The sequence below is a fragment of the Galendromus occidentalis genome, unplaced genomic scaffold (genome assembly GCF_000255335.2).
Source record: "Galendromus occidentalis unplaced genomic scaffold, Mocc_1.1 scf7180000076319, whole genome shotgun sequence".
NCBI classification, from domain to species: domain Eukaryota; kingdom Metazoa; phylum Arthropoda; class Arachnida; order Mesostigmata; family Phytoseiidae; genus Galendromus; species Galendromus occidentalis.
Genome location: NW_003804308.1, coordinates 241696 through 254270, shown reverse-complemented (window position 1 = coordinate 254270; position 12575 = coordinate 241696). Strand labels below are relative to the sequence as shown.

At 51.3% G+C, this 12575-nt stretch overlaps 2 protein-coding genes across 2 annotated transcripts in view; both read right to left on the bottom strand.

The window, feature by feature from the left end:
* Nucleotides 1-396: 396 nt before the first annotated feature.
* Nucleotides 397-3012, bottom strand: LOC108865130 (abhydrolase domain-containing protein abhd-5.1). Its single transcript, XM_018641833.1, has 7 exons — nt 2554-3012; nt 2291-2373; nt 1838-2039; nt 1454-1708; nt 1103-1220; nt 765-951; nt 397-637 (listed from the first exon to the last, which is right to left on the bottom strand). The coding sequence occupies exons 1-7, from the start codon at nt 2744-2746 to the stop codon at nt 536-538; spliced, it is 1140 nt and encodes a 379-aa protein (XP_018497349.1). The 5' UTR covers nt 2747-3012; the 3' UTR covers nt 397-535.
* A 2707-nt stretch (nt 3013-5719) lies between these two features.
* Nucleotides 5720-12575, bottom strand: part of LOC100900047 (glutamate receptor ionotropic, kainate 1) — a 31452-nt gene continuing 24596 nt past the window's right edge. Inside the window, exons 9-19 of the mRNA XM_029113106.1 lie at nt 11509-11613; nt 11262-11405; nt 11129-11168; nt 10849-11027; nt 9977-10141; nt 9678-9871; nt 8708-8909; nt 7710-7935; nt 7450-7552; nt 7115-7328; nt 5720-5920 (exon numbers count right to left, since the gene is read on the bottom strand). Coding sequence (XP_028968939.1) covers nt 5720-5920; nt 7115-7328; nt 7450-7552; nt 7710-7935; nt 8708-8909; nt 9678-9871; nt 9977-10141; nt 10849-11027; nt 11129-11168; nt 11262-11405; nt 11509-11613 — 1773 coding nt within the window. The remainder of the gene's footprint in view (nt 5921-7114; nt 7329-7449; nt 7553-7709; nt 7936-8707; nt 8910-9677; nt 9872-9976; nt 10142-10848; nt 11028-11128; nt 11169-11261; nt 11406-11508; nt 11614-12575) is intronic.

Here is a 12575-nt window from a genome sequence, read left to right as displayed (position 1 = left end):
TTTCATCGACCGCCGAAAGGACTCGATTACTCTACTCATACTCATAATGGGACGATGTCTCCGTCATTCTCTCCCGGTCCGATCGACCCGATCCGCCGCCCCCACCCCGGAAGATATCCATGAAATACGTGCGGAGCTCACCCATAGATCATTTCTGCAGAACTTCCCCCTTGAGGAGACCAGGACTTCCATCGGAGCCAGAGCGTGGCCCGCGAGCCCCTTTGCATCGGCGTTTCTCCGAAGAGGTTCGCCGGACCTGCATCTCGTATTCATCCCAAGGTCGAAATAATTGGGACCAAGTTGCGGAATACTCCTCCCCAGCCGACGGATATACAACGGCAAGCCGACGGCACGGTAATCGGACATACGAAAGGATGATAAGTCCTTCGTTCGGTGTTGGAATCAGGAGAATCGAATCTTTATTTTCAGACCCGACGCAAACCCCGCATCAGACCCACTCCGATTGTGTCGCGAGATGTCCAACGTATGCGTTCCGGTTATGACTAGAATTGAGGATCCCGCGATCGTGGCCTTGTCATTGTCGATTCTCTCCTATCTGGGAAAGAACGTCGAGAACGATTTCGCTGAATTCGTCGGGCTTCTCGAGGTGCATTGTGTGGCCGACTCCTTCGATTACCTTTGGGATGGACCGGAAACGATTATCAAGTATGAGGGATGAGTTCCGGAAGCTCGACAAAGGATGGGCATCATTGTCAAGCCTAACGATCTTTCGCTCGTGGAGCTAGCGGGGGCACTTTACTCACGCGAATTTTAGTGTTATCTTCTCCACGTAGACGTTGAAGCGTTTCACTAGGTGTCCGAGGTATGAATGATCCAGTCGCGTGGATGAAGGTCACTCCGACTTCTTCCGAAAGCTCTCGCATGCGCTTTATCAGAGGGTATTTCGGGAAGGGGAAGTTTTCGCAGAGCTTCCGGAGGAACTCCTCTCCGCTAGAATGATTCGCGGAATGATTATCAGTTTTCGGAGCTCAAGCAGCCATCAGACTACCCCTATCTGGTGCTGACTGAGGGGAGAACGGGAAAATAATGATAATGGTAGAGACCAACTTTGAGTAGAGGAGAACCGAAGCCTGGGACTTACGTAGGACGTCTCACATTGGAGTGGAAGAAATAGTCCGACATCGTATCGGGAGCGTCAGGAAAATACTTCCTCATGTATGGGTGTCTTTCATTCATTGTTCTCCTCACCAGGTACTGACCTTGAAGACGAAAGGAAAGTCAGATTCGATAAGAGACTCCAACACACTGAGTATATGATTACCTATCATATCATATAACCTCTTATCTCATTATTATTCGGTAGATGGTATGATCAGGCGCGTTCGCAGGGAGGTGGGCTAGAAGGCCCATATCCCCCCCGGATGATGCGCTCGTGATGCCCTCCTCCCCGAGAAGAATCCTGCGTACGGCTTCGGGCATTGTTTTGACTTGCCGATTGGTCCAGAGGCGCGGAGGCCTGCCAACGCGTTTACGTGCAGCAACATTCTCTGGAAAGATCTCTCGTACAGGGAGAGCTTGCTCCTTTCCTCTGGGTCGAATTCGGCGAAACCCCATGGATCCTCCAGAATCAGATGTTTGATTCTTGATGGATACCTCAAGGCGTAAGCTGATGATATGAAGCCACCGAGCGAATGACCCAAGAGAAGCATTTGCTCGAAGTCCATTTTTCGCCTCCATCTCTCGACGGCTGAAATTTCGCTAGATTTGACGTATTTGAGTCATACATCATAACATGATAGGGACGGAATGTGAAGGGCACCCGAGGCCGCAAAGCCTTGTCCGGCCGAGGGCACTCGCGCGCGTGGTTCGAACTCACCTTCAACCATCAGTTCTTCGGCAGTTTTGGCGTCGGAGCTCAACCTGGCTCTCGAACTCGAGCCGAACCCGATCAGATCGATCGCGTAAACGTCGCGTCTCTCTGATAGGGCGTTGAGGATGGATACAAAGAAAACTCCGCCGCAGCCCAGACCTGGAACCAGCACGAGGGGGAGGTTTTCCGTTGGGCCGCTCGAAGCAACCTGGAATTCAGAGGATAGAACGATGTTCTTAAAACCCACATCATTGATCTTCGCTTCTGTCCGACCGCCATCGCTTGTTCGCGGTGGAATGGCAGAGTGAGCGTCACAGTAGTGGGAATGAGACTTCTCTGCCGTGATTCTGGGACTGAGCCATTCTTCCGCCCTCCATTTTGTTAGGCTGCTTATCACCCCCAATAATAATCCATGGGAGAGAATCAAGCGAGCTCTTGAGTGAGTTCCATTTCTTTCACCTTGATTGAGTGGATCCTGCAATTTTGCACGTCCCCGAGGCTACCAATTTCCACATCCAGAACTTCACATGGTTTTTCGACGTCTGAGGAATAAGCGAATGATTTCAATAGGCCGCTTGACATTCACCGGTACCTCCGCCTCTGATGAGATGACAGGAATCGAGATCGCTGATCCTCCAACCGTGAGGTTTTAGTTATACACGAGAGAGGAGCAGGAAGAAATCCTTATGCGAATTCTCTGGGAGCTCCTGAACGCTACTCACATGCGAGTACCCTTCTCTCAGCTTCGAGCAGTTGGCGCTTCGATGATGGTATCCAACGCAGCCGAATCATTGTGACGGCAATGATATATTCGTAGAAATGGATGAAAATGTCTACAAATCCGTGGATGAGCGTGGAGACTAGATTCCCCCTGCATTTCGATGCGGAAAATATGTATGACTTCTCGTAGAACATCTTGATAATTCGGTCGGGTCTGCTATGACCGGCAAGGCTTCTCCAATAATAGATAACGACTTAGAGAATTGGTCAAGAGAGAGGGGAGTACTTTATTATTACATCCATTCGCTTCCGAGACGGCACGCGGGAGACGGCTCCGAACCAGTAGTTTAGGCTATTCGAAAGCTTTCGGCTCCTTCTTGACGGTCTCCCCCTACCGAGTCTTGGAACTCGAGAGTTTGGACAAGTCAAACGGAGTCCACCGTAACTCCGGTTCTTGGTCCTGGGAGAAGTCGGGTCAATGAGTAAGTCTGCGGGATTCCCGGTCCATCTCCTCCTCCATCCACCGACCGGCAGTCTCGAAGAATTATCCGCGAACTTTTCTGGCTTCCCGCTAACGCTCATCACTCACCCTGCAATCTCCGTGAAGTCATCTGTTCCTAAGCAAAGAGCAGTGACGTTCGAACCGAAAGTCTCTGTTTACTGGAGCAGCAGACGACGGGCGATTCGTCCTCTCTCATCAGATGACGAGAGCATGCTTATCGCGAATCGCGAGGTTCTCGGTTCACTACTCTCCGCTCCACGAGACGTCCGCCACTTTGCTGTTCGCCGTGAAATTTCTCTCACGACCCGGCGCGCAAAAAGCTCGATCCGGTGGAAAGCCGCTCGCGCACATGTGATTGCTGCCTTCACTCATGTAGCGCAGGTTCATGACTAGAGCTAGGAAGTTCGAGCATTTATAATACTAAGCATTGGAAATAAGCATCATACGCATTGGAAATAAGCATCATACGCATTGTAAATAAGCATTATGAGCATACGAAATGAACATTTATACGCAGTAGTAGGCATCAATAAGCGTTGATGTCCTTGGCCGCTCTCGAGCCCCGAAGTTCGCGGGAAACGCGCAGAAGATGAACTTAGCAGTCTACAGTCCAAGACACAGGCGGACAGGGGGGTTGGGGAGTCGAAAAGCTAAGAGAGCCGGTAGAATCATCGTATCGGAAGGATTGATGCCGCCGAAAGTGAGACTGGAGCTACAAGTTTTAATCGCTCGAAAATCATGTATTGCACACCGGTAAAGGGTGATATCTGGCATTTTCGGGTGTCAGCGAATGTCTCCGATTAGAAAGGAGTGCTGTCTCGCGGGAGAAGCTTCTCTCTACATCCACGCTGACTAAGGGAGCGCACTTGAAGGATGAGAGCTGCCCAGGCTCTCGGGTGTCGTTCGTAGTAGAGCTCTTCTGATAGACGAGCATCCATGAGGAGGCCTGCGCCAAACGTCGACGGAAACGTGGAGGAGCTTTCCACAAGCTGGAGACATCCTCAGATGCTTGATCAATTCTTATGGAGCGCTATAGAACACTCAGAAATGTTCAGAAATACCCCAGAATGCTCGAAAAAAATCGTAAATGCTTTTTTAGGCTCATAAACGCTTATGAATGCCTAATAATGCTTACATTCTTCACAATGCTTATGAATGCTTGACCCCCCTAGCTCTATTCATGACTATTGTTAGCTGCGAGGAAATAAATTATTGGGAGCGAGGTCTCCCCTGCAATACAAGGTCACCGCTTCATGGTAGAGGCCTTGGAAGTTGGCAGGGGAAGACTCTACTGAAGATCCCTCCTGGCTTCCAGGAGTGTCTGGATTGATTCGGAGAAGCCTACCCCACATGGCTCATGGGCGATAGATTGATCAGGGAGGTCGCGATCAAAGGAAATGTTCCCGAACGACACGGTTATCCTCGCGGCGTGAAGAGAGCTCGGTTTGGTGTCAAGCCGCTCGCGTCCGTGCGATCGCTGTCTGTACTCACGTAGCGCAGCTGCATGACTCCGTTTTGTCTACGGAAATTAAATTATTGGTAGCCAGGCCGACGTCCTCTCCTGAACGAAGGGTCACCGCTGCATGGTGGAGGCGCGAGCAGCGATCTCAGACCTTGCTCGGGAACTACTGTGCTGGGTTGGAATCGAAGCTTCGACCTGCATACTCACTCCGGCAGACTTTATCGATCTCTCTGCTGGCAAGCTCTCTACCCGTGTCGGGTGGACAGCGACATGACGCGCCGTTCAGGCCGACCCATGCCATCCCAGATCTTCCGATCGCGACGGTTCGCAATATACGGCTTGCCCGTGAATGAAACCAGTCGAAGATAGGAGCCAGTTCGGAGTGTTCTAAGTCGGATCTCAATTCTACAATATCTCATGAGTCATGACTCATGAGCATTCATAATCCACGGGATATGACACGAAGTTCCCCGCGGTGCCTCGGTGCGTCGGAATTGGAATACAACTGATCAACGGGAATCCTTAGAGGGAGTCAATCAATGTTTGCAATCGATGACGAAAATGATTCGAATAGGGCTCGAGAGAGTCGATGGGACCGGGGTTTCTCCGCTGATTTATGAGGGAGGTTCCGCTCTTCTGAGCAGTAGCGTGCTCCGGGGGGGGGTTCGCCCCGGGCGGCGCTTTCGGGGGGCAGCATTTTCGAGATCGACATTAAAAAAACGGGTATTTTGGTGAAAATTTCCGAAATTTTTCGCGATATATATTCGGACAGGGGGCGGCATTTTGGTTGATCGCGTCCGAAAAACGAAAATTTTCGTTGACCGGCCCGGGCGGTACCAGGGGGAAGCACGCCACTGCTTCTGAGGCATGCGCGATCTTTTCTCTGCAAATCCTTTAAACGGAGAAGTGAAGCTCCTCGGGATGATATCCCGCAAATCCATTCGCAAATCAAAGACGAGATATATAGAGGTATGGATTGCGTACAAAATTCTTCTAAGACGACGACTCCCCGTCAAACTGGGAGTTCTACGGGTGGGGCGGGGACCATACTGCCTACAGATCGCGACACATGTCTCCCCAGCTATATCTGAGCGGGTAATCGAAATGTGGACATGAAGGAAGAGGCTTGGGAAAAAATCATCATTTATAGAATCATCATATCAATAACTCCAAATATGAATTAGGATTCTCGTACCTACAGGTATCAAGCCGTTTCCGAACTCAGCGAGTCAATTCCTTTCGAAGTTCCAGCTTTTTCGGTCTTATCCTGGCGCTGCCTCCGGCGTCTTTGGAGTTGCTCCTTCCAACGATGCTTAGGCAGAGATGTTTCCGAGAGGTCTATCTGATTGGTTTGCATTTTGAAGGCGAAACGAACGTGATCCAAGACTGTGATCATGTTGAAATACTGGAATCAGAATAATATCGGGTGTTAAATTGTAAACAGAATTTAGTCGATTAGGACGATGAGATCGGAATCACGATACCGAGCGGTACTTGACACAAACGCAAATCTCCTGACACGGAAGCGGAGGTCCTAGTCGCATTCCCTTCCTCGGGCTAGAGGTAACACCTGAGGAGTTTCACTGGCACGCGTCGCGACCCGACTCTATAGTGGCTCAAGCGCTGTTTTTCTTCTGATTGACCACCCAGCATATTCTCCAGTCAGACCATAATTTCAAGACCGAGCTCTCATCGAGGAGGAACAGCGACAGGTCGGATTCGTGATCGAGAAGCCTAATAGGTTGGCTCAAGGTGGCATTCGCGACTAGAATGTCTGCCCCGAAAGCAAAGGTGCATTCAGAAGATCTCTCAATCAATTCACATGATGAGGAGCCTTTTCGAAGAGCCGCTCCTATACCGAGACACCACAGCCGGCTGCCTCGCCCGCACAGAACGCATCCGCTTTCAGGGACTTGAGCAATGGTCGACGTAAACTCCATAATCAAGATGGATCGCTGATCATCTCCGCTGAAACTCGGCCATCTCCGCTGGAACGACTCGGTTCCGTGCTCGGGCCTTGTCTCTAACTGACGAAGTCGTGAGGGCCGTAGTCGGGGTGCATTATTATCAGAGCTTCAGACGCGGACGCCTCGTTCGCCCCAGTTGGCGGCAAAGACGACCGACGTCGACATAGGCGGAGAAGACGACCTCGACGACGAAAGCAATGCAGCGATGGCAACGTCAACGAGTGCGCAAGCCTTTCGCATCATAGCCACGGCTCCGTCTGGGGTTTGCTGCCGCCGCCGCTATTCTTGTAATGACTCATGCCAGATATGAGCAGAAAAACGCCGAGATTCCACCGAGACAGCAAGCAATGCAAGTCACGAACGCCATCAATATTCCCAGGTCCACCCAATATGCGTCGGCGGAACAGGAGCCGAGAGGAACTGCTGTAGCATATGATTTGAGCGTTTGCTCTGCGTAGCCGGACACCGTGGCTTCCTCTCCGATGCGATTCGGATCGGCTAAAAAAGTCTCTCTCAGGCATTTTCAAGGAACGAATTACTTTCCGACATTGATTGAAAGCCTCAAAGGAAAACAAGCTCCGCATTGGCCGGGTCTCCGGCTCCCACGAAGTCGGACTGCAGCCGAAGCTCACCGTATCTCTCCTGTCTCTGGTGATGTGTTCGAATATGATCTCGGCAATACAGATGAGAAATGCTGCACAAAGACCCATGAACAGGAGAATGAACGCGCCCGACAAATCCGAGGGAGACAGCGCTCGCAGCTCCACGCCTTGTTTGTCTTTCGAGTCATCTTCCCCAAGGTCATCGACGTCATCAAAATCTCCATCATTGTCAACATCACAGAACCTGGAAAGATGAGCTGTTTCAGCTTGCGCTCTGCTCGGAGCAGCTCAGCCCACGGGCCAGGGACGGAATATTCGCGGAAACTTCGCAGAGCCCAACTCGCAAGTCGGAAACGCCCGCTGACCTCCTTGTTTTCCACCACCGTTCCTCGCGCTCCTGGATTAGACCTTTGGCCTGGATGAGCAGGATCAGCTCGGACAGCAACCGGTTCGTTTTGATCGGGTTCTCTGCAATAGGAAAATAGCGTGACCGATGCGCTCATTCCCCGAGCGCCTCTCGCCATCGACTCCGCTCCGGGAAGATGGACATTCGGAATCGTCAGACATTCTGAGGAAATATCCGCGGTCAGAACGAAGTCGAGCTCCAGCTCCCGGACTAACTCACTCTTGCTGAGACCGATCCCGTACGCAGCATGGTTCGAAAAGGCTTTGGTCATCATCAGGTCGCACGACGAAGCAACGATGAATTTCGCCGATGCATACTCCATGATCAGAGCCAGATGATCGTCGGTCTGCATTTTCTCGAAAGCCTGTGAAACGTTCCTGACTCTGGGGGTTTCGAATTTCTGCATGCGCTTGTTGATCTCCCAGAGGATCGGTGCGTGAGATGACTGTAATGGAGGCTCAATGTGATATTTTTTTCCTGGGTCCCAGGAGGCTTCCCGGGTCGACAGAGAGTCTCCATTACGAATGCAGTACGCTGATCTTTTTCAAGCATCTAATAAACTGCTAATATCACAAAAGCGAGAGGAGACGCACTCAGTTCTGAAGTAGCGCGCTGCAGGTCAACCCAGTTGTTCATATATTTCACTTAAACTGGTGATGGATGTGCCCAGCAGGGAACTTCCCTCAAGGAGGAATTCTTTCGGGTCGTTCCAACGTCGCAACGGGAAAAAGAGGCCTCGAGGAGGCACGATGGCGCCGGCGGCTACGACGACGTCTTTTCAAGAAAAATGTTCTCCGCTTTTTGGCCAACTACAAGGAGCAGTATAAGAAAAGCGTTCCCTTTCCGGAATCCCGGTCACTGGGTTCGCTGGTCAGACGAGGAAATCAAAGACGTCGATTCAAGCAGTTCCGAGATCAAGCGTGTCTTTCGAGCGTCTCTCGATTCAATTACGACGATGTCTTCTAGTAAAAACCCTATCTCACGTTCGTTGCTGTGACTACGATGAGATTTGCATACGGAATCAACGAACGGGACCGCCGGCCGCTGGCGCCAATCAAACCTCCCGACTGTCCGGCCTGGTAGCTCGGAACGATCTTTCCGTCGATAGTTGACGTAATTCATTCACTTCCTCGGAGACTCCGACCGTGTTCCGGAAGGGGGACATCAGATGATTTCTTATGGATTCATTCCCGCGCCTCCGAAAAACATATACGTACCTCGAGGGTGCGGCACGTCGATCCGCCTTTGATGCAAGTGAATTGCATGTCTCGAGCTTTGAGGAGACCGTGAATTGTTTCGTATTGCGAAAAATCCTCGTCGACCCAAAGGACGCTCTCGCACAGGTTTCCCACGATGATGGCGAGGATGACGAAAGTGAAGAAATACCACACCCCGGCCAGCACCCGAGTTGCGGTGGCACTGGGAATGGAGAAAACAAGCTTCGTGTCAGAGGGTGTCTCTAACGAAATGGCTGCGAGGAATAGCGAATCCCTTAATTTGCGGGTATGTCCGGAGCTAGGTCCTCCTGTGGCCTGGCATGTCATGCTCCCCGGACTGGGCCGATGAGGTCGTGCTCCCCCCTTCCCCCCCGCCAACAGGAGCATCCGCTATGCTCGCGTCCAGGACGAAACGTCCCCGGGAATCGCGAGTTCAGCCGGCCACTCAGATTGGAGCTTCTCCCCACGGAAGCTCTGACAGAATACCGCACGGAGCTGTTGCCTTCCAATCGGATCTCCAACCGTTCCCCTCCTCGAAGAGAACCGCCCTCTACAAAATTCGGACGCCTCAAGTTTCTTGGTACATACCGCTGCTTTCTACGGGCGGGGAACAGCATATAAGGAACCCCTGGCAGAGCTTCCAAGGAACCCCATGCGCGGAATTCCCGCGAGTGATGAACCTTCCGTACTACGAATCCCGCGTGAAACGAGCCTTCCGTACAACGTATCATCCGTATGTGAAACCTCCGTATAGCGAGCCCTTCGTATTATGAAACCCCTCGAATTTGAGGGAAATTCGTTATTCGAGGGGGTTCTCTACACGGAAGGTTCATTATACGAGAGATTCATCATACGCCAGGTTCGCTTCATTCGATTTATTCTACGCCAGTACATGCGAGGTTCGTTGTACGAGGCGTTCGTGATATCCGGTACTTCACGGATATAACTTCTTACAACCAATTTTCCTCACTTTGGATCCAGATGAAGCCGTTGATGCACCAGCGTACTGAATACGAATAGGAGACAGTTGTTCATCCCTAGTTGGTTTTCCACTTCGTCAGATCCATCTTTCTGGACATGGACATATTCCGAGAGGCAGAACCTTGCGCACATATACATGACCAGTGAAGTCAAGAGTCCGGCGACGATAGTGTACACCCAAACCTGGATGGATAATATCGCCAAGTGAATCGCTTCCCTTATGCTTTCATGAATTCCAGTCATGGGCTCTACTCTCGAACCTCACAGTTCGAGGGCATCAAAGCTCACCTCCCTGGTCAGGGGCAAGAAGAATGACCAAACTCCACCGGGCTTTCGCGCAGCCGGAGCTCGGGTCACAGCCACCAGTTGAGCCGACATGAACGGGAGGGTGAAATCGACCGCGCGGAGTCTTTCATCCGAAACGATGAGATCGGCGAGCGCTACGTTTGCTCTCTGAAACGTTGTTAGATTTCGCTTTACTTGTCAGGATCCCATGAGTGAGTTTTGCTTCGGGGAAGACGACGGAACAAAAAGAAGAAAGTCAGTTGTGGTCCGATTCTCCGCGTCAGCGCTACGATTCATGTAGGAGAATGTTTCGGCGAATCCCGGTGATCCACCTGGAGGCTCGACCTGAAACGTCATCCGTTGCCTTCGCCTCCGCGTCGTTTATGTCGCGGCCCGAGATCTCCCGCCAAGTACGTGCAGCTTTCTACCTCTCGCTTGCACCGAGAGCCGGAGCACTATTCGCTCCCATTCCCTTAACAGACTGCAATATCTCACAGTAGATGTCTCGGCGAGTGGCCTTTATGACGCGTCTCACTTAGCTCAAGCTGCGAGCAAATTTTCTTGATTGCACTCTCGGCAATCTCGCGGAACCAGAATTCCGTGACTCGAGCCCGCGCAAAACCGTCTCCCTGAGACGCTTCCGCTGGGAAAACGAATCATACGTCGAAGAGTCGAGCTCCTGATCAAAATCAGCTTCGATCCGAGACGAGGTCTCGCGTGGAAGAGATTCGAAGCAGCAGCATAGCGGATCGTGATGATAACGTGATGAGGTACTGCATATACGGAAAAATTTTGCACTAATCGGATTCGATGCAATGAATATCGTCCGGATTAGGCATGGGGAATGAGTGGAAAGAGCTGCGAGCTCAGCTCACCTCGTTGACGAGTTCTCCGATCATGCCGCTCCATGTAACACTGTCATTGTCGACGCGTTTCTCCACCCCATAGGTGCCGTCAGGGGAAAGATATAACTCGTAATCTATCGGTTTGGGGGATTTTCTCCGAATGTCTTCCAAGATGTCAATCAGGAAACCCTTGTAACGAGGCCGCTCTTCTGTGAGGGGAAGATAGCTCGATCACCTTTCGAATGGATTTTCGCTAGAAGATCCGATCAATTTCCCGATGCGCGAAGACCACAACTCCATAGTAGCTCACCCGTCCAGTGTTTTTCGTCTTTCATCAGCCATGGCTTGTTCTGGAATGAGTTCCTAATTATTCGAATGAGCCAATCCAGTCTGACGGAGAGGCCTGGTTCATTTGTCTGGCAGGAAATGTGCGTCTTACTCACGAGCACCGTGACGATCTTGAGATGGATGTCGTCGATCTTGATTTTCTCCTCTTTGGTTAGTTCGAATTCGTTCTCGTCGTTTGTGATGTTCAAACCGCCAGATTTCGACCAAATTCCAATCTGGAAGCACCGGGAAGATTGTAGCTTGCGAACGTATCATCCTAAAGGGTAGAACATGCTTGCACGAGGCGCGTGGAATCGTTGGAGAGTACAGTCTAGAGTCTAGACGATCGAAATTAGATCGGACCTCTTCTAACCCATCTGTTCCCAACTCCGTCACGAAGAGTACGAAGTCGTCGCGTATTCCTTTCTCGTTGAAATTCACTCGTCCTGTGGCTCCGTCGAAAGTTCTCTGGAAGGACAAGGCAAACCTCTCGCTCATGAATTACTCCGCTCTAGTCATTTATCTACGCGATCAAGTCTCCGATCTTGGAGTGACACAATAAGTACATTCACGGGGCTGTAGACCTCTGCTGCTCGCGAATGTCGGGTGTTTTCTATCATAGGCGCATCTGAGTGAGGCGAATCCCCCTCTTCCGACAGTGCGATGCGCTGGAATATCCGTGAGAGTACGAAAACCTCTGACAATTTGAGCAGCATCGCTACGCATCTATTTGTTGGGACACCAGTTGTGCCCTGACTTCCGAATACCCGACGCAAAGAAATCGAACATCACGGCGAATGAGCGAGAATTCGTAGAAGGAAAGCGAGACCAAGGCTATCGATCGTCGCCTTCGACGATAGCAGCTAGCCCATCTTGCCTTAATCTTGAGTGCGACTCTCCAGGGATTAGAATTCCATTACGAGCAAGCACATCTCTTCAACAGCTTCCGTCCCCTCGTTTTTTTTTCGCGACGCTTTTCCCATCTCCACTCGCATCGCATCTTGGGACCCTATACGGCTTTGTCTTTCTTCGTGCAATAATTCCTCTCGCCCTAGCCGTTTCCCAGGCCGGAGTAGTCTCTGAGTTTCGCGGAACGAGATCGGAAACCAAGCCCCCGCCGCACCATCCCCCATCCTCACCCAACATGGGGCGAGGGGCCAGGGTTGCCCTCAATGAGATAGAGGCGCTCTTCCAAGCCAAATGGAGTTCTAAGCTTATTATACCGGAATGACGGTCCATTCAGAGCTGCGCTCCCGACAAATTCATCTACAGATTCTTCCTTCGATTCGTTCCGGCGCACTTGCGCCGTAAAGTATGCGCACCACGATTTGGAACGAAGACACATCTGAATGGCGAAGACGTGAAGTGAGTGAACTCCACTCGGGAATAGGAAACGAATATTTGCGACTGTTCCCGTCGGCTTATTCCAC

Coding starts and splice junctions, on each gene's coding strand:
- LOC108865130 (XM_018641833.1), bottom strand. CDS start 2,746: ATGTTCTACGAGAAGTCATACATATTTTCCGCATCGAAATGCAGGGGG. Junction 952..1,102: donor TCCAATGTGAGACGTCCTAC/GTAAGTCCCAGG, acceptor GAATCATTCTAG/CGGAGAGGAGTTCCTCCGGA. Junction 638..764: donor AAGATAACACTAAAATTCGC/GTGAGTAAAGTG, acceptor TCCATCCCAAAG/GTAATCGAAGGAGTCGGCCA.